Source organism: Enoplosus armatus, chromosome 6, assembly GCF_043641665.1.
Source record: "Enoplosus armatus isolate fEnoArm2 chromosome 6, fEnoArm2.hap1, whole genome shotgun sequence".
Taxonomy (NCBI): Eukaryota; Metazoa; Chordata; class Actinopteri; order Centrarchiformes; family Enoplosidae; genus Enoplosus; species Enoplosus armatus.
Genome location: NC_092185.1, coordinates 3,839,149 through 3,857,642, shown reverse-complemented (window position 1 = coordinate 3,857,642; position 18,494 = coordinate 3,839,149). Strand labels below are relative to the sequence as shown.

The 18,494-nt window shown below is 41.9% G+C and overlaps 1 protein-coding gene across 2 annotated transcripts in view; it reads right to left on the bottom strand.

The window, feature by feature from the left end:
- LOC139286454 (suppressor of tumorigenicity 7 protein homolog) overlaps positions 1-18,494 on the bottom strand; it is a 43,487-nt gene that overhangs the window by 4,418 nt on the left and 20,575 nt on the right. Inside the window, exons 3-14 of one of the 2 annotated variants that reach the window (XM_070907255.1) lie at positions 12,407-12,489; positions 9,924-10,083; positions 6,948-7,002; positions 6,174-6,289; positions 5,978-6,053; positions 4,392-4,546; positions 4,108-4,205; positions 3,674-3,788; positions 2,630-2,702; positions 1,875-1,977; positions 976-1,126; positions 726-818 (exon numbers count right to left, since the gene is read on the bottom strand). In XM_070907255.1, the coding sequence (XP_070763356.1) occupies positions 726-818; positions 976-1,126; positions 1,875-1,977; positions 2,630-2,702; positions 3,674-3,788; positions 4,108-4,205; positions 4,392-4,546; positions 5,978-6,053; positions 6,174-6,289; positions 6,948-7,002; positions 9,924-10,083; positions 12,407-12,489 (1,278 nt within the window). Of the gene's footprint in view, positions 1-725; positions 819-975; positions 1,127-1,874; positions 1,978-2,629; positions 2,703-3,673; positions 3,789-4,107; positions 4,206-4,391; positions 4,547-5,977; positions 6,054-6,173; positions 6,290-6,947; positions 7,003-9,923; positions 10,084-12,406; positions 12,490-18,494 lie in introns of those variants that run through there. The other variant, XM_070907256.1, reaches the window with a different exon arrangement.

Below are 18,494 nucleotides of genomic sequence, written 5' to 3'. Positions count from 1 at the left end.
ACACACACACACACACACACACACACACACACACACACACACACACAGTGTGTTGCTGCTGGTGGCTGGAAGCCAACTTAATCAAGTGAAGGTTTGTGTGTGAAGACAGACGAGCTGCTGAGCAGACAGCAGGACACACACACACACACCACACACACACACACACACACACACACACACACACACACACACACACACACACACACACACACACTCAGTTGAGGAATTTGTCTCATCATAACAATTATTAATGACAAATCTAACCACTAAATTGTTGTGCCAGGCATTGGAATTAGCATAATTACTCTAAATAAACAGACCAAACATACATCATCCTCGCAGATACGAACACATCATCACACTTTCACCCTAAAATACAACCGCGTAGCACAACTTCCCTCTTTGTCTTCATAGACAAAGAAGCAGCACCTCAATGATTAAATGATGCGACTACTAATGATACTATAATTACGACTGTTTGAATTCATCTTCACGACTTTATAATCACAAAACACACTCCGATACACAGGATGTATTTATTTAACTAGGATCCAACAGTGTCCCCCACTGTTTGAACTTTTAGAGTCAGAAAATAAAACATCTTAGTATATAAACGCATCTTTCTGCTGAACGTGTTTAACTGACAAGTTCAGACCGTATGTTTTGCCTTGTGCTGTATAAATACACACTGAGTGTAAATGTGTGTGTGTCAGAGCGTCTCTTACTGGGTAGCAGCTCTCTGTCGGCTGTCTCTGTGCAGATGGGGTAGGGGTAGAACAGGTGACCCTTCTCCAGAGGATATGGGATCATTCTGAACGCTGCAAACACACAAAACAGGTTTTAACAGCTGATTACTTCTTTAAGAATTAACAATGAATTTAGGAAGTCAAGAGTCAATCAGATGAAACCCCTCATGACATATCAAATGGCCAATGGAGTGTGTGTGTGTGTGTGTGTGTGTGTGTGTGTACTCACTGCCCTCCCAGGTGCAGTGCAGCAGGTTGAGCGCCCCCTCTACCCTTTTCCAGTGCTGCAGGTGGAAGAAGGCGTAGGCGATGGCCTCGCTGTCTCCTCTCTTCAGGATGTGTTCTGGAGGAAGAATCAGACTCTTCATCTCCAGCAGATACTGAGGAGGAGGAGGAGGAGGAGGAAGAGGAGGAGAACGGGAACAAAGACACATGATGAGCAGGATTCACTGACAGCAGTCAATCTGAGTTTGGTAAATGAATGATGAAACCAACTCTGTATCCACGGCGACGGCATTTGAAACACTTGAGTCTGTAAAGTTTAACAGGAATCTAACCTAAAACTCTGCCGACAGCTTCCGTCTAATGCGATTCCCGATGCAGTTTACAATCAGTTTGCTAACGTATGAGACAAGGCTTCTGTTTCTTTCCACTTATTTCTTACACTATTCCTACAGGATGTACATTTTGACTTCTCACTTATGAATGTTTAAGTATTAAAAGTAAACTAATCTCATTGATGGATGAGTACATTTTCATCACCTTCACTCCTTCAGTTAAGCTGTTGAACTGAGTTGAGGCTAGACTTCATACTGTGTCCTGTCATGTGAATTTCACCTGCGTGTGACACGTGTAGGTTGTGACCATCAGCCAGGTCGCATTTTTGCAGCTACGATGAAACTACAAAACGATACCCGAGGGATCTGGGATGCCTCTCAGAAACAGATTCGTGTCAATAGGAAAACTCAATCCTGTCTCATGTAGACAGTTCAACACCTTCTCTGGCCAGCAGCTGTGTTACGTGGTGAGCATGTGATCACAGTTGGACCTCGGCAGGTGTGAAGTGAAAGAACTTCAGTTACAGTTTGGCGCTCTGTAAATAAAACTGAATTGAAAAGTGTGTCTCACTTTAGGGACGTGAGGGTTGAACTCCACCGCTCTGTGGATGGCTTCTACTGCGTTCATCTCTGCTGTGCTCAGCCCTCGCCTGGATGCTGCCTCTGGAGAGAATCTGCACACACACACACACACACACACACACACACACACACACACACACCTGTCAGTAATCTGACTTGGGGTTGCACATCACTATATGATCAAGGTTAAATGCCTCCCACGGTGCTGAATGAGAAACCAAACCGACTCACTTGTCACTAACTAGCTGCTCTGCGTGAGAACATCACATAAATCCTCAACATGTAAACGAGTGTCTGTTTCTCAAAGTACACTTGGATTAACATACATGTGAGGACCGGAGCCGGAGAACACTCCAGTAGACACTCCATGTGAGATGATGGAGATTTAACAGTGTACATTTTTTTAAATGCGTATAAGTGGGTATAAAAATGGCCATTTCTATGGTTTTGTCTGCGCACCAGCAGTATGTATTATATGTTGTACAGTCATAAATAAGCCTGTACCTCTGGCGAGACAGTAACACTCACGTCTCACAATAACGCTGATCAACCCTGGAGGCAGGCCTGTACTGAAGAGCAAAACAACCCACTGTGACTACACGACCGCTCGGCCTTCTCATTCTCTCTTCCACACTGAAGGGGTCCCCGGGGCTATTTCCAGCTCTATTTTAAACTCTTAAGCAGCAGAGCAGGTGTGTCGAGCCCCCCGTGTGAGCATTGTAGCCGATGAAAGGCGATACTCACTTGTCCGATACCGCCCTGGCTTTGAGCAAGGCTGCTGTGTAGCATATTGTTGCAGATTTGGGTAAGCTAATATCTGTGGAGGAGACACAAAGCACACATGGACAGAGGGGAGGGGGGTGTTTAGTGAACACAGCAAAAGTTTGGAATTACAGGTGATAGTTAGAGGAGGGGGGGGGCTGCGTTTAAGAACACTGCAGCCACCCAGAGGGGGGTTGCGAATGAAGATGATGAGTTTGGGTTTCATAGCTTTGGGGGCATTTAGTTATCAAGTCTTATTCTTCTGTGATCTGCCTTTTTTCACTGATGTAACTTGTAAACATGATGAGGCTGACAGATTCTCCCGAGCGCAAACATGAGACAGTGTAACAGCTGCTGTATACAATACACTCTATGTTGTGCGTCTACAGGTAGGTTGGTATTAGTTGTTATTATAAAAATAGTTTGTGATTAATTTCCTGCAGAATGACTAATGGATGATTGTTTCAGCTGTAGTTGGTGTACAGTGTCTGTCGTCCTCACTACTGTTTCACAGGTACATCCAGGACATTTCAGGACATTTCAGGACATTTTATGACAATCGGAGTGGATTTTAAGGCCAATTTTGCTGCTAAAATTGGCTTAACTAGAAAGTATAGGTCTACATGATTACATGAATTCTAAATTAGAAAAGACAAAGTAAAGCAGTGTACCAAGAAATGGGAAAGCATTAATGAGCCTTTGAGTCCCTGGATGGATTTATAGTCACTGATTAAACATTTCACAACCTACACCATGTTTCTGATTAATGACAGTCTTACTTTTTGAATTGAACATTAACAGTTGGTTGGTTTTTCATGTCAATTTCCCCATATTTTGGGGGGTCTAGGAGACAGAATTACTGGGTTTTAACTTCTGTTGTAATAAACACTACAGTGCTGCTCTGTCACATTCAGAGGAGGCACTGGCACCAGCACCCTGGTGTATCATGCGGTCGTGTATCATGGCATCAACATTTATGTTTCATATGTAAATAAATAAAAGCCTTGAACTGTGCGCGTCTCTCACCGTCGTACTTGGCCAGAACGGCCTGGACGTCGGCGTAGTTCTGGAGCTCTAGTAGCGACTCCAGCAGGTTCTCGTGGATGTTGAACATACTGAGGAGAGGGAACTCCTTCATTAACTGGAAAACACACAACTGTTGTTACATGTAATACCGGACAGGGGGCGACACATGCACAGTCAGCAGACAAGAGCTTTGGGTCATCACTATGCAGTCATATTGTCAAATTTAAATGTGAGTGAATCTTGTTTCATGTGTGATTCTTCTGAGCCTGGTGATTAAACTGGAGCCTTTCAAACTTTTCAGAAATCAAAGAAACAACTTCCTCTCAGTCTCAGTCAGTTTGTGTGTGTGTGTGTGTGTGTGTGTGTGTGTGTGTGTGTGTGTGTGTGTGTGTGTGTGTGTGTGTGTGTGTTCTGCTGGCAGGCTTTGTACTTACATCTCTCATCATTTTTACTGCTTCTCGTGTTCGGCCAAGCTTTCTGGAGCACATGGCCAGTCTTCTCTTTATGTACACCAATACGTTGGTGTCTCTTCCTGGTGGAGACACACAAGCACATGACGCAACACACACGGGTCACTCTCATTGTCCACCGTCGCATGTAATGAAATTGGAAGCATGACGAACCACTGCGGTATGTTAAAATTATTCTCAAGAGGAGTGCTACAGAAAAACATGACTGTGATCATTCGCAGTATCGATACTGAGTAGATTATACTTACTGTGCTGGGCTTCATACTGTGTACCGTGATGTTGAAGCTGTTGGCTGCGGCGGTAGCAGCTCTCTCCAGCTTTGAGAGCCTGTTTAAACAAACGTTCAGCCTCCATGATGGTCGTAGCTTCTTCCTCCGCCAGCAGGATGTAGGCTGTCGCACAACTACAGGAGGAGAGCAGAGGAGAGGACCAGGATCTGTTAACCAGGAAATTACAAACTAACTTATTCTCACATCCTCATGAATTCATTTAACACTATATACAGGGTGCCTTGTTTGTCTACACAGCAGGGCACCTCTGTGCCATAAAACTGCTTTTACGCCTCATGTATTTGTAAGCAGCATCTGATGGCGCTTTGATCAAAGAAGTTTTCCTCTGAGTCAACCTGCTGTCACGGCCTTGATGTGAGCTGAGAGCATCATACAACGCTGCCACACTTGCTCTGCACTGCCTTTGTAGTCACATACGCTACTAAAAATAAACCCGCACTGCCATGAAAACAAGTAAAGCTGTCTTTCCCTATGAATGATGCAGGTACCCAGAGGGCCAATCTGTGATGAGATGCATCCTCCCTCCCTCCAAGACTTGCAGTTTCCAATCTTTCAATTCACACCACACCACAGTCTATTGACCTAAAAGAAACCGTTTCAATAAAATCAAGGTTGTGAGTTCATTTTGGTAGAATTTTATGGTTTAAAATAAGGATTTTTAAAAAGTTGTAGAAAATGCAAAGGCAGATTTGGTGGAAGAGTCAGTAGGTGGTAAACAAAGGTACATTTTTATAAACATTTCAAAATGTGGAAGGAAGAAAAAAATATTAATTTTAAAATGATGTTTTTTTTCTTGTAAAACGCTGGATACTTTTACCTCTTCTGGCATTAAAAAAATCCTTCGAATCAAAGAATCTAAGAGGAAGAATATCCCTCTTAGATAAGACTGCTCGTGTCCATATTGAGGCCGTAAACTGTGACGAGCGGACAGAAGGCATTGCCTCATTTTAAGGGGTCACAATCAAATAAAGAAAACATCCTAAAAGGAATTTAAGATGCCGTTTCGATGCGTCAGTGAGTGATGAACCATTCCTCCATGTTTTGTCAAAATAGCACCAGATGTGAACCAGTCAGATACCAATTTATACACGTATACCAGATACAGCTTCATGGTTGAAGCAGACAGCTTGTGACCTAAAGATGACCTGGTTTGGGAACCAGCAGAGAGTAAAACTGGATTAAGAGGGCAGAAAATGACTGTCGCTGTGCCCTTGAACAAGCTCCAGTTCCAGTTAGAACACAGTGCTGCACTGCTGGTCAGTGATGTATGAATATATTTAAATGTACGGTGGATAATGAGAACAAAAATCTATCTGTGTTTTCTGGATGAGTAAAAGTTTTAACAAGAAAATGAAGTGCTGACGGGGGATTGTTTCACTGGGTATCACCATTATGATTGATTGTGGCCGTTATCAGCACAGATGATTTGACAAACACCTTCACTATTTTAAATGACGGCCAGCACTCCTAACTGCTTGTCTCAAAGGAGACGACACACAGTTATAGTGGAGACAGAGAGGGAGACAAAGAGGAAGTGGACTCACTCTTCCAGCTCCAGAGCTTCATGTGCTGCAGAGATGCGAGCCTGTGGGTTCCTCTCTCTCCATGCCTTCTGCATAACTGCCACCAAACAAACACACACAAAGAAACATATTTAAGAAGTTAGAAGGGTTACTCTCCCACCTGTGCACACAATTCAAGATGCGTGTACTGTATATGCATGAGCGTGCGTTGGCTTACTGGCGTCAGCGGGCCGGAGGTGGTCTGAGTCGCAGGTAAAGAAGGTCTGATGGTCTTGTGCTGACAGGTTCATGTCGTAGTATGTCAGCGGCTCTCGACCCGTTACCCACGTATACCTGAACACCAGCACAGACCCACATTCAGAATTAGTAACTGACTAAGTGTACAAACACACATAATGATAAGAAGAATTAAAGGCACAGTGAGGGGGGGGCTGAGCTGATTTACTTGCTCAGATGTTGTTCAGAGTACTGTACATGAATCATGGGCTGTGTGGCTTAATGGGAATTGTACTTGACTGAGATTGGCCAACGTTAAGAGCCGGAGCTCAGCATGCGGGTTGATAGGTAGAGAAAATGACGGGATAATTACAACATGAGAAATGGAAAAGTGGAGGGTGACTCAACAGCAGGAACGGCAGGCAGACACATCAAGGAAAAGAATAAAGGAGGAATGACAAAGAATAGAAACTGATGAGAAGAAATCAAAAGGGAGGAAAGAAAAAGAGGGAAAATAGATGACAGAAAGCACAAAGACACAAAAGGAGGAGGAAGGAGTTGATGAGGAATGAAAGACAGGACGGTCAGGGGAGAAAATCAATGAAACACGAGGAAATAGAAGAGAGGAACTGTAACTGAGGAGAACACATAAGGAAGACAAAAGCCAAGGCAGGAGATTGAATAACCGAAGATCTTCAGAATTCCTGGAGGCAAACTGAAGCCCCAGACCAGCTGAGGGTTTTCAGATGCAGGTAGCTTAACTTCTGTCACTCACCGATTATATTCAGCTCCACGAAATAAATTCAGCGGATTTCTCCACACTTTACATTCTGCAGGAGGGAGACAGAGAGAGAACAACACTGGTGATGAGTGTCAAGGGTAAAGTCGACACTGAGCCTCCTCGGAGCACTTCAAAGGGCTCGACTGTGCGTCCTGCCATCCACCCCGCAGCTCCCCGACTGCAACATCGACCTCTTAGAGAGCACGGCTGACAGGGAAGAGGCCTTAAAACTCCTCAGTGACCAAACACGCTTCTGCACAAACTCACGGCTGTCAGAGAACAGCCACGAGCTAACCCAACCACTGAACACACGACTGTAGGATACAGGATTTAACAATGTGCGGTTTGGAAATGTTGATACCAAAGATACAGGTTTGGGAAACTGAAAACTTCACTTATCAAGATGAGTTTATTCATCATGAGGAGAACTGCTCAGCCTGCAAACAGTTGTGTAACGTGTCCTGTGGCTCTGGAGCAGCTGATGATGTAATCAGGGTTACCAGCTTTGGCTTGGGGAAAATTTAAAACAGAAAAATGGGTTACATACGAGGGATGTAGAGTTTTACAGACCTGAACATTCACCGGGAGGCAAGTACAAGACACAATCCAGCTGCACTGTGGGAATTATAGGATCAGAATATCCTCTGCTACGATTCTGTCCCCAAACTTAAAGAAGTGCATAATAAATTGCTGAATTACCCCTTTAATAGTGAGTATTAGGGCTGTAACTAACTTTTGTATCTATTTATTCATTGTTTCATCTATAAAATTTCACAAAATATTGAAAAGTTCCCATGAAGGTGATGTCTTCATATTGCTTGATTTGTCCGACCGACAGTCGGAAATCCCAAAAATATTAAATTCACAATGATATTAAACAGAGAAATGCAGCACATACTTGGTATTTTGCTTTGATAAATAACTTTAAATGATCAACTATTCAATTAATCAACTAATTATTTCGGCACTAGCCACAGTTAAATCATACCAAGGATACACTACAACTCTACAAAGAGTAGAGACGCCAACAAACAAAACAGGAGAAATAAAAAGCCCACCAATAAAAGTGAACAACTATTTCATGATGACATGTGGAACCACATTAGAATCAATTCAGTCCCACACACCTTTATTTATGCTGCACTACATTGTTTTAATTCAAGTGCAGATCTATCAAGCGACTTCACTTAAACTGTCTGTCTTAGACTTCTGCTGTGACCAAGAAAAAGAATATGCTCCACCCTGCAACTCTGATTTCTGTGGAGGGATTTACACAGAGTAGATTATTAGCCTGAAAACTGAGGATTAGTACAGTAGAAATAATTAGACTGCCTTTCTTCTCTCAATCGCGGCTTGTTGATTTAATACTGCACACATAATCCTATTTAATTCAAAAGTAGTTTGGCTGAAAACAAAAGCAGGCTGCGTCATTCCTCCACAAAGAGTTCAACAACAGGACCCTTTGGAGGAAACTTGAAGAGATTATACTGATCAGGTGAAGTTATACAGAATCACCATTTGAACTTAGCAGCTTTGGCTTGCTGCTAATACGAGTTATTATTACAGAAAACAAAATGCTGCTATAAAAAAGCAGAGTCATTTAATGTATGCTGCATTACGGATGCATGCGTAGGATAAATGTGGTCTTTTATCATCTGCAATGGAAGCAAAGGAATTATTCAACACTAAGACATCTCCTCTTTTGAAATGAATGAATTTCCATGGGGGAGCAAATACACATTCGAAGGATTAACTATGATCAAAGCATCACTGATGTAGAACAGAAGCCAAGAAGGCGCAAAGCAGAGCTCACAGGGTGACGGTGGATCCACTCTACTGTAGTTCAACAAGTACAGTGTCGGGGGGCGTGACTCCAAGAGGTGGAGTACGGCACAGTACTTTATTTAACAGTTAATCTACTCTTAACACATACTTTTATCAGAACAGAAAGCTTAGCCTGTGTTGCTTCACTTGATTTTATTTGCCTTTTTATGCCTTTTGTTTTAAAGCAACGTTTAGGGAGATTGATGCGTCATCTAGAGACAAATCCTGCAGCTGCTCCAGAAACAGTAAGAACAGGTAAACTCTCAGAACAGTGTGGCAGCACTCAGTGAAAGTGTATTTTCTGATTCACGGCTGGAAGCTACACATCCAAACAAAACGTATCTGGAAGGAGCATTCAAATAAGCAGCTCAGTCTCACTAAATTTTCTAATTAAAAATCCAAAAAGTGTCACTGGATGGCGTCATCAGTTCAAGTCTTGATGCTCTGTATTACATTTTAGTGTTAAGAGCGGTCTGTATCTTTAACACCAAAATAACTTTCATAGCAATTCTATAAAAAAAACTAAGTACAAGTGTGAAAGAGTCTCCCAAAACTACATTAAAATCAATGCTGCCATTGCCTTCAGCAGGTCCCTGGGATTTGTGTCAGTACAGCAGAAAAATCACTTTGACATTTTACAACATTTTAGCCGTTCAGTTAACGCAGCAGAATAAAACTGAGGGGGGGGGGGGGGGGTCTGTAATTCTACAACAGTGACCTGCAAAGGAATGAGACCTAGAGTGGGAAAAGCTAAAGTGAGCAGGGACTCTGAGCCAGTCCTTAGTAGCAGTTAAATAAACGGATGATGATGATGGTGACCATCATCACACCCATGAGGAGTATAACATTTAAAGCACCAATTTTTCTGTTCATGTTCTTATTTTTTGTTGTTTGGTTTGAAAAACAGTAACAATGTCTAAGGAAAAAAAAACAACAAACTTAAACTGTGTGTATACTAACATGTTTTTACTAAAAGCTACTCTGGTATGAGTGATGGGAAATGTTGGCTATGATGTCAAACAACAAACAGGGCTGTAGTTGTAATACGTTGCCACGATGCTGCTGTCAAAGCCAGGTTGCTTTTTGCACTGATGCTGCACGCAGCACTATAAACGTCTGCAGTGTATTCCATCTCTCAGCTCTTACCGGACACACTTTGCCGATTGGAATCGGCCTCCCCATTACTGGTGTTGGAGTTGCTGGGGGAGCTGCTGTCCACTCCGCCCAGGAGGGGGCGCAGGTGGCTCACAGACACCTGCTCTATGAAGGAGGTCCCATATTTCCTGAAATACCACCACTCAAATATCTGAGAGAGAGAAAGAGACACAGAGAGAGAAAGAAAATCTTTAATCAAACTGTTGTTTGAGTTTAGCTGAAAACTATAAAAAATATTTTTCTATTTTGCACACTTCTCTTAAATTAGCATCTGCTCTCATTCTTTACTAAACTAATCTAAGTCCAGTAAACACAGTGGCAGTTAACCTAAAACATGCAGCCATTTTCAAAGTTTTACCAGCCAATCAGAACAGGATGTAGGCGACATATAAACACGATTACTGGCTGATACCTTGTCAGCTCAAAATGTTTTTTGTTGTGCTTAGCTGGTGGCTATTCCCCATCTGCTTTTAACACATATTTATGATTTTAATCAGAACGTAGACTGAACTACTCCAGTGATTAACACTGTCTGCATCAGTGGGTCTCAGCCTCGTGCCACACAGGCACAAGAGTGTGCTTCTCCAGAATTTTACCAATTACCACCGTCAGCATGAGAGGAGGAACTAATCAGTGAAGCCTGCTGTTTGATTGGACTGCAAATCTGCAGACTGTTGGGGTCATGGTCACACATGTCTGAGAGCCACTCAGATGGCAGAGTGGGTCGTCCATTAATCTGCATGTTAAAGTGTCCCAGAGAAAGACCCTGAGCCCCAGACTGGTCCCGCTGAGCAGGGCTGTGCCTTGTAGGGCAGCTCCACTGTCATTAGTGGGTGTGTGTGTGTGTTTGTATGTGTGTGAATGAGAAGCACAGTGAAACGCTGGTTAAAAGCACTGCATACTATAAGAGCACTTCACCTATGTGATGCCCCTGTACTGAGGTTGAGCATCACTCAAACTAATTTGTAAATGCTAGTTTCAAAAAAAAATAAATAAAAAAATCTCAAAATATAATCATGTCAACAATAAGTGAAGGTTGTGGAGCTTCACAAACACATCCAGAATATCAAGAACTACTCTCCATATCTAACACCAGAGGACTGTGAGTATAAATATTAAGCGAGAATGTTGCTCAGAGAAACAGAAATAGACAAATACAAGAACCATTCATGGTATCAGTTTAATGACAGAATGTGAGACAAACATCCAGAATACCGATGAGAGCTACAGTATTTTACTAAGTGCAGACTACCATCTGGCAAAGCTGTTATACCGTCACTCTGCTTGAGGGAGGAAGTGATATCAAATTCTGATGGGGTTTATCTAGAACTCTTCAGTGGAAACTTACCTAATTGGGACATAAACATCTATTCCAATTACACAGAAATGACCAGCATCGCTCCTACGACACCAATCGGCTTCCACATTTCTTAATCATCTCACAGAGCATGTGCGAAGCTCAACAGCTTTTCCAAGCAGCCTACACATATTGGCCAATAGCCCGCAGGGAAGAGAGAGTGAGTTAATTAAGAGAGGAGCTATTTTAAAATACAGACCAAACCCCGTTTCACAGTTGGCTGTCTCTCTGAAGAACTTGAAAGAGTGATAAAATACCTGCATTAGTAGGAATAGCCTTGCCAACAGCTCCATTATACTGCTTCCCTGCTTTGATGATTTCTGTCACACCGTCTTTATTTATTCTACTCATTTTCGAATACTGACGTAAGCAGGCAAGACGCTCTTTGCAAAGAAAAAAAAAAGATAGATTGAGGGACAGTTGCAACATCTCAGAAATGTTTGCACTGATTGTCTTCTGTAGAGCAGAGGAGGGAAACGTGCCTTGCTCAGTATGCAAGTCAACGACTTGGAACCACAATCAAATTAAGTGTTTAATGCACAGAGATGGGAGCTCTATTAATATCTGTATCCACATCTCACACAGAAAACGCCCCAAAATGTGTTCCCAGTAGTTTGAAAAGGAATAAAAACATTGAAAGTGTGTTGCATGGTGTGGTTAGCCAGGGCAATCCACCGTGACAGCCCATCTTATGAAGGACCAAATGAGTATGGATTTCCTCTCTCATCAGCTCCTCGTGGCCTCTGAACCTGTGATTATAGTCCTAACAAATTACATCCTGGGCTCATAAAGTCACCTAGGGAGCCACCTCTGAAAATTAATTTTCTCTTTTTAACATTATAAATGAGAATGTCAAGTGAGAGCACAGCGTCATCAACCTTAAAGTGTGATTGTTACTTTTAGCTGATGCACCAGAACAACGTGCAGTGAGTATAACAGCAGAAAGTACTGTAGTTACTAGCCAAGAGTGTGTACAGTGCAACGAAGAACAAAGCAAACATCCATTTTTACTTTAAAATCAGTATTGTTACCAAAACTATTACTAACATCATAATACATGTCAAAACTAATATGAGTATCAGCTTCAGTATTACCAGATAAATTAAGTGTTTCTTACCAATATGAGTCCTGATATGAGGGAGGAAGTGCCCGTCAGAGCCACGTAAAACTTGGGTGTCAGGGTGTTGAGAAACATGCTTACTGTAGAGACATAAAAAGAAGAAAGACAGGAGGGTTAGAGCTTCTCTCATCTACACCAAAGGAGGATACTTTAGAAAATCTATTTGTCTACATAAAACTAGGCCACGTCGACACAGAAGACAGTAAACACTGCAGGAAAAACATGAAAGACTCACATGAGTCAAGGACATCTGTGATTTCAAGACATGAAGAGAGTCATGCTAAAACACGTCATCTACATGGCAGATTTCACATTTTTCCTGCTGCTCAGACGTGAAATTACACAACACCAGGGGCCCAGGGTAAGCCTCACTTTGAAAACCAGGGAGGAAATTAAGCTCAACTGGCAGCCTTAACGGCAACACAATTCACAAGCAATTTACTAAATTTTGCCATGAAAATACAATTTAGCGTGGAAAAATGTCATCTAGATTGTGTCTAAATGGCTGCAAAGGGTCTGATGGAGTAGAGACGGTGGTCAATTTACCAGCATTTGACTTAATGTGCACCATTATGTCTTTTTCTGAGCCTAGTTATCATTTTCAGCTAAGCACACAGCCTTGGACTCTACCTTCTGCAGCGAGTAAGAGGCTACAGATTCACTACTACAACTACTACTACTACTACTACTCTCAGTAGTCAGTGACTATAGAGTGTGATATATGTCAGAATGTACTGTTAAAAATGTAGTATTATAGGTTTAACTGAACAAATGTCATACCAGCTCTCATCATCCTTCAATCCCTTGTCCGTAACGTCAAGTTTCTATTTATTTATTTATTTTCTGGTGCCAGTTATCATGCTCCTCTTAAACAGCAGCCCCATATTTATGATAAATCTTGGCCATAGTTGGAATGTATTTCTACTCGAGCAGCGGTGCTGGAAGGTAATGTATTCACAGTTTAAGAAGCAGATTATTTGGACTTTTTCCTGCTCTTCTGTAGACTACATTTAGAGTTATTGTCGCAAGTTGGTTTCCCGTCCTGTTGGAAGGAATGAGTGTGACTAAGGTGTTTTAGCTGTAATGCTTGTGATATTATTGTGTTTGAAGGATGAAGCAACAAAAAAAAAAGTCAAAGGGTCCTCCTCTGCCATCTGTTTTCAATTTCACAAACATCTCTATGAGAAATAAAATCACTGATTACAAAAGTGGCAGATGATATTTGGAGCTGTGACCTTTCTATTCATTATCTGAGAGCTGGTTTTAGTTTAAAATACAACAACACTGGAGTGTTTTTCAGACTGCAATGCTGTCTATGATGGATTATGATATTGAAGGCCTGCTTCTGTGCTTTAATACTGGTCACATTAAGCTGGATGCAGGTGAGGAAGAGCCTCATTTGATAGACTGATAAGCCACAGATATCTGAGCTTCAAGGACAAAAGCAGGCTTAAGCGACTAAGATGACATAGCAGGGACAGCATATAAATGATGATCTGTTTAGAGAGATTAGCTGCTAACTGACAGGCGATGGCTGCTCAGAACAGCAAACCTGGAGGCTTCAGAAGTTGTGTGTGTACAGCCCACCTGGCCAAAAGGTTTTTGTTTTTTTTATTTAGATAATATGGTTAAACTGTTTGAAACCCGTCTCATTTATCGCATGGTCTAATCTGTGTGCAGCCATTCTCTAGCACCGTCACTGCATCCCCAAATGTCAGCAGTGAAGGTGGCGAGCAAAATGTTATCTTAACCGACAGGAGTGGCAGCCATGATTACAAAAATATGACACGGATTATAAAGCAAAAAGACAGCTCTTTTAATAATAAAGCAGGACATTCCACAGGTTTTTGGTGTCCTGCTGCTAAAGCTAAAAAGTTCAGGGATTCTCCGAGCTGTAGCAAATGATGCTCGACCATTGCATTTGGGTGGGGGTGTTGGGTTGTCATGTTAATTCCCTAGGAGTCACACTGAGGACGGGGAGGGTGGGACAAAGACCCCACTCACACTCACACAGCACACACACACACGTGCATAAACTTAGTGCAGCTGGCCAACCATTCATTGCTGTGAAGTGCAGGCCCTCATCCAAGCAGAAAGGGGTCTTTCAGATTGGCCTGTGGTCAAACAGGCCTAACAGCTGCTGTCAGCCTGCATTGATGAGAGGATACTGCGGTCTGGCTGGCAATGGACTTTCTCATCTTTGTCAAAATTTCATGATACTTGACATACGGTCTATTCACATAAAACAGTCATCACAATACAAAAGTCACAGATTTCATTTCCAAAACACCTTAAATGCATCAAATAGTTGATTTTAGTGTTGAAACGATTAGTCAATTAATCAAAAACGTCCCGTTTTCTCTGCATCATTTTAAATGAAACACCTTGGGGATTTGGACCTCTGGGCAGATAAAACCAGACATTTGAAAATATCACCTTGGGCTCTAGGAGGGGTGTTTTTCCCCATCTTGAGACATTTTACAGATTAAACCATTAAACAGAATGAAAAATAACTGTTAGTTGCTGTTAATCGTTAGTTGCAGCCCTATTCGATTTGTCTTGGGGTAAGACACCGCTAACAGGGTTGCATGATTAGAAAATAGATCCTCTCTTAACTGGATGTCCTGGAATTAAGAGAGAAATCATTCATCCTCCTTGTGGGATTTAATTACATAATCCTTAAAAGGTAAAGTTATAACATGAATTTCGAATCGAACTAAATTAAATTAAACTAATAATATAATCAAGCCTCAATGTCACACGATTAACATTAGAATCAGAGTGACAAGTCTGATACCAAATAAGATGCTCAGGTGTCATGGCGACGTGGATTAGAGAGATTATCATGTAAACAGGATGTTTTTACAGGATGTATAAAGCTGTAAAAAGGTAAATGGACACTAGGCCCTTTTCCAGGGCCCTTTTATGTGACTTTATAGGAAGTCCTTTTTAGAGACCATTTTACTGAACTTTGTAGATTTATTTGTCATTTATGGTCAGTTCAGTCTATTATCTCAGACCTCTTCTGGCTTCTTCTGTTTTTATGCAAGATTGTTCAACTACTGCCCAAAACTTTACAGTATATATATATTGAGAGACTCTGCTGTACTTGTGCCATGAATATAACAAGGTCACGGACATGTTCCTGTTCCCTTCTTGTGTGCAGCAAATGAAGCAATCATCAATTGAGCCAGCATAAAGACAAAAAGACTTAATGGTGGGAGGTGAGCACCTTTAAGCACTTAAGCTACAGGGGAGGACAGGGAATTGTTCCTCGGGACATTTTGCAGCAAATAACCATCTTTTGTGTGTTTTAAAATCAGCCCACTGATTGCAGCTAGCCAGGCTCTCCCCGTCTCAGTAAAGGTCACATCTCCTGTTGTCTCCCGGTGACTTTAGTCCTGAGATCTGTCTGTTAGAATTGTCCCTCAAGTTCATCACGAAATCCTCCACACATGCTACTCGTGGCTGCCTCTTACCAATTACGCTCACAGGAGCGGAATCAGCCAAAGAGGGAGAGAAGTCGCCAGTTGAATCATGCCGTGAAACAAGATGGTCTCCTCCCATTAAAAAATGCTATGGGGTCTTAAGCAAGCCAGTGCTGAAACAATTAAACGATTTAGTGAAATCGAAAGTGACAGCAAATAGTTTGAAGCTGCAATTTTGATAATTGCAGTCAACTCATTTGCTGTCACTTGATTTCACTAATCGTTTAATTGTTTCAGCACTGGCCTTGCTTAAGACCCATAGCATTTTTTAATGGGAGGAGACCATTTGTTTTCACGGCATGATTCAAACTGGCGACTTCTCTCCCTCTTTGGCTGATTCCGCTCCTGTGAGCGTATATTGGTAAGGAGGCAGCCAGAGAGCATGCTGGGAGGATAACGTGATGAATTGAGGGGACAAATTCTAACAGACAGACTCAGGACTAAATGTCACGGGAGACAACAGGAGATGTGACCTTTACTGAAGAGGGGACGGTCGGCAGACTGCTGGCCTGACTGGAATGATAAAAGACACACACTGAGACACACGTGAACACGCACACATTCAAACATACAATGACCCTCATAAATGCACAGACACTCACTCACTCACACACACACACACACGCGCGCAAACACACACACACACACACACACACACACACACACACACACACACACACACACACACACACACACACACACACACACACACACTTCTTTATGTAACACTTATCCTTTGAATATTACTACCATTACTACCATTGCCCTATATATGTATATAATATATATATTATATTTATATATAATATATATATTCAGAATATACATATATATTCTGCCCTAAAACAGACAACCTGCCTTTGGTAGGTGAAGACAGATTACTTAAAGTAACTTCGACATTTATCTCCAACAGAGTCCAAAGTATTGTCGGAACAAAAGTATTAAATACAGAATATTGACTGCTTTTACGTGTTCACAAACTAATACTAATTTTTAATATTTGTGAACCCACTGACGCTCTAATAGGCCTGTACTGCAGTTTCACTTCTTGCTTGTTTTGGGGGCTTTTTGTCTTCAGCCCGGTCTTTAACTAGTGAAACTGTATGTTCAGATCGGATGTCCTGCTGCTGTGTTTGACTGTGAATTTAAAGTCTCTGATTACACGCTGTTCATTGATTTTGGATGTGAATAACCTCAAACACCCTGAATTTTGATCGTGCTGGAATTGAGACAACACAGTGAAAGACAATGAGTGAAAACATAAAGCCAGAGCTACACAGAAATGGCTTAAGACCAATGTTAATGTACTCCAGTAGCCAAGTCAGAGCAGAGACCTCAATCCTGCAGCATTAGTGGAACTCATTTAAACAGCTGTACTACATTTGTACAAGTTAATGAATTCCTCTGACAACAGTGATGCAGTGGTGAGTTTTACAGCTCACATGTGGAGCTCAATGTGTCTCCTACAGTATGTCATTACCAGGTCTCACAAAGGGCGAGACGCTGCTGTGTTGTAAAACACAGAGTCCTGCAGTAAACTACGTATTTATTCACTGGAGTATTTGACAGTTTCTGTGTTCATGTTTTTAGATTGCTTAGTATATGCTAAGATAGACAAATGAGGATTGGATTGGAAATTAACAGGTTTTCAGTACATTTTGTTGATTGGAAATGATTCTTAAATCTATTTACAACCTTCAGGTTTCAGAGCAGAAAGTAGCCACAGCAGGGTGTCCCGATCAGGCAGCACTGCTGAAGGAGATACATTAATGTGAAACCAAGTTGGGAGCTCCTGCAGGCCGCCTGCATCCTAACCTGAGTTGTAAGTCACTCCGGCTCGGCTGCTCATGCCTGAAATGTTTGTTGGCAGGGCCGATTAGGGAGCGCCTCATAGCCTGGCTCGTGTGGCTGGCTCTGACTGATGGGGCTGCTAGCAGAGCCTGTCTGGGTCTAACTACCTCTGCTGACCTTTGAGCAAGGCGGAGTGTAGCCAGCATCTGTCACAGCAGCAGCAGCAGCTGGTAAGTTAGTCTCTGTGTATGTAACATGTGCATTTATTTTCTGTACAGTGGCTCTGCATGTGTTTATATGCTTCTGTGTTGTTGTGTGTACATTTGTGTGTGGGTTAGTGAGGTATGCATATATCTGCAAGTGTGTGTGTGTGTGTGTGTGTGTGTGTGTGTGTGTGTAAAAAATGTAAACCATGCAGAAGAATTATCCAGCTTCATGAACAACATGGAGCCATCAATCACTGTCCAGTGTTACCCACATACCATCATTTCAGCTGCTGTTTGTGGCATAAAATCACACCTTGGGGAAACACCAGCACTGACAGTCGAACACTAACAAAGAACTGGCTGCCAAGAGAAAAGAGATTATGTTAAACTGCTACTGCTTTATTTTAGATTCTCAACGAGAGAATACTATCCTGAATTTGTATAAATATTCCAAAATGTTTATCATGTCTTCAATGTGATCTTTGACGCTGCCACAAAGTGCAGTAACTTTTTGCTGGCTACAAATTGAGAGGTAAGTCTTTTTTATTTATTTTGTTTATTTCTGTTGGTTTCATTTGTGCCAAGAAAATAGAAACATAA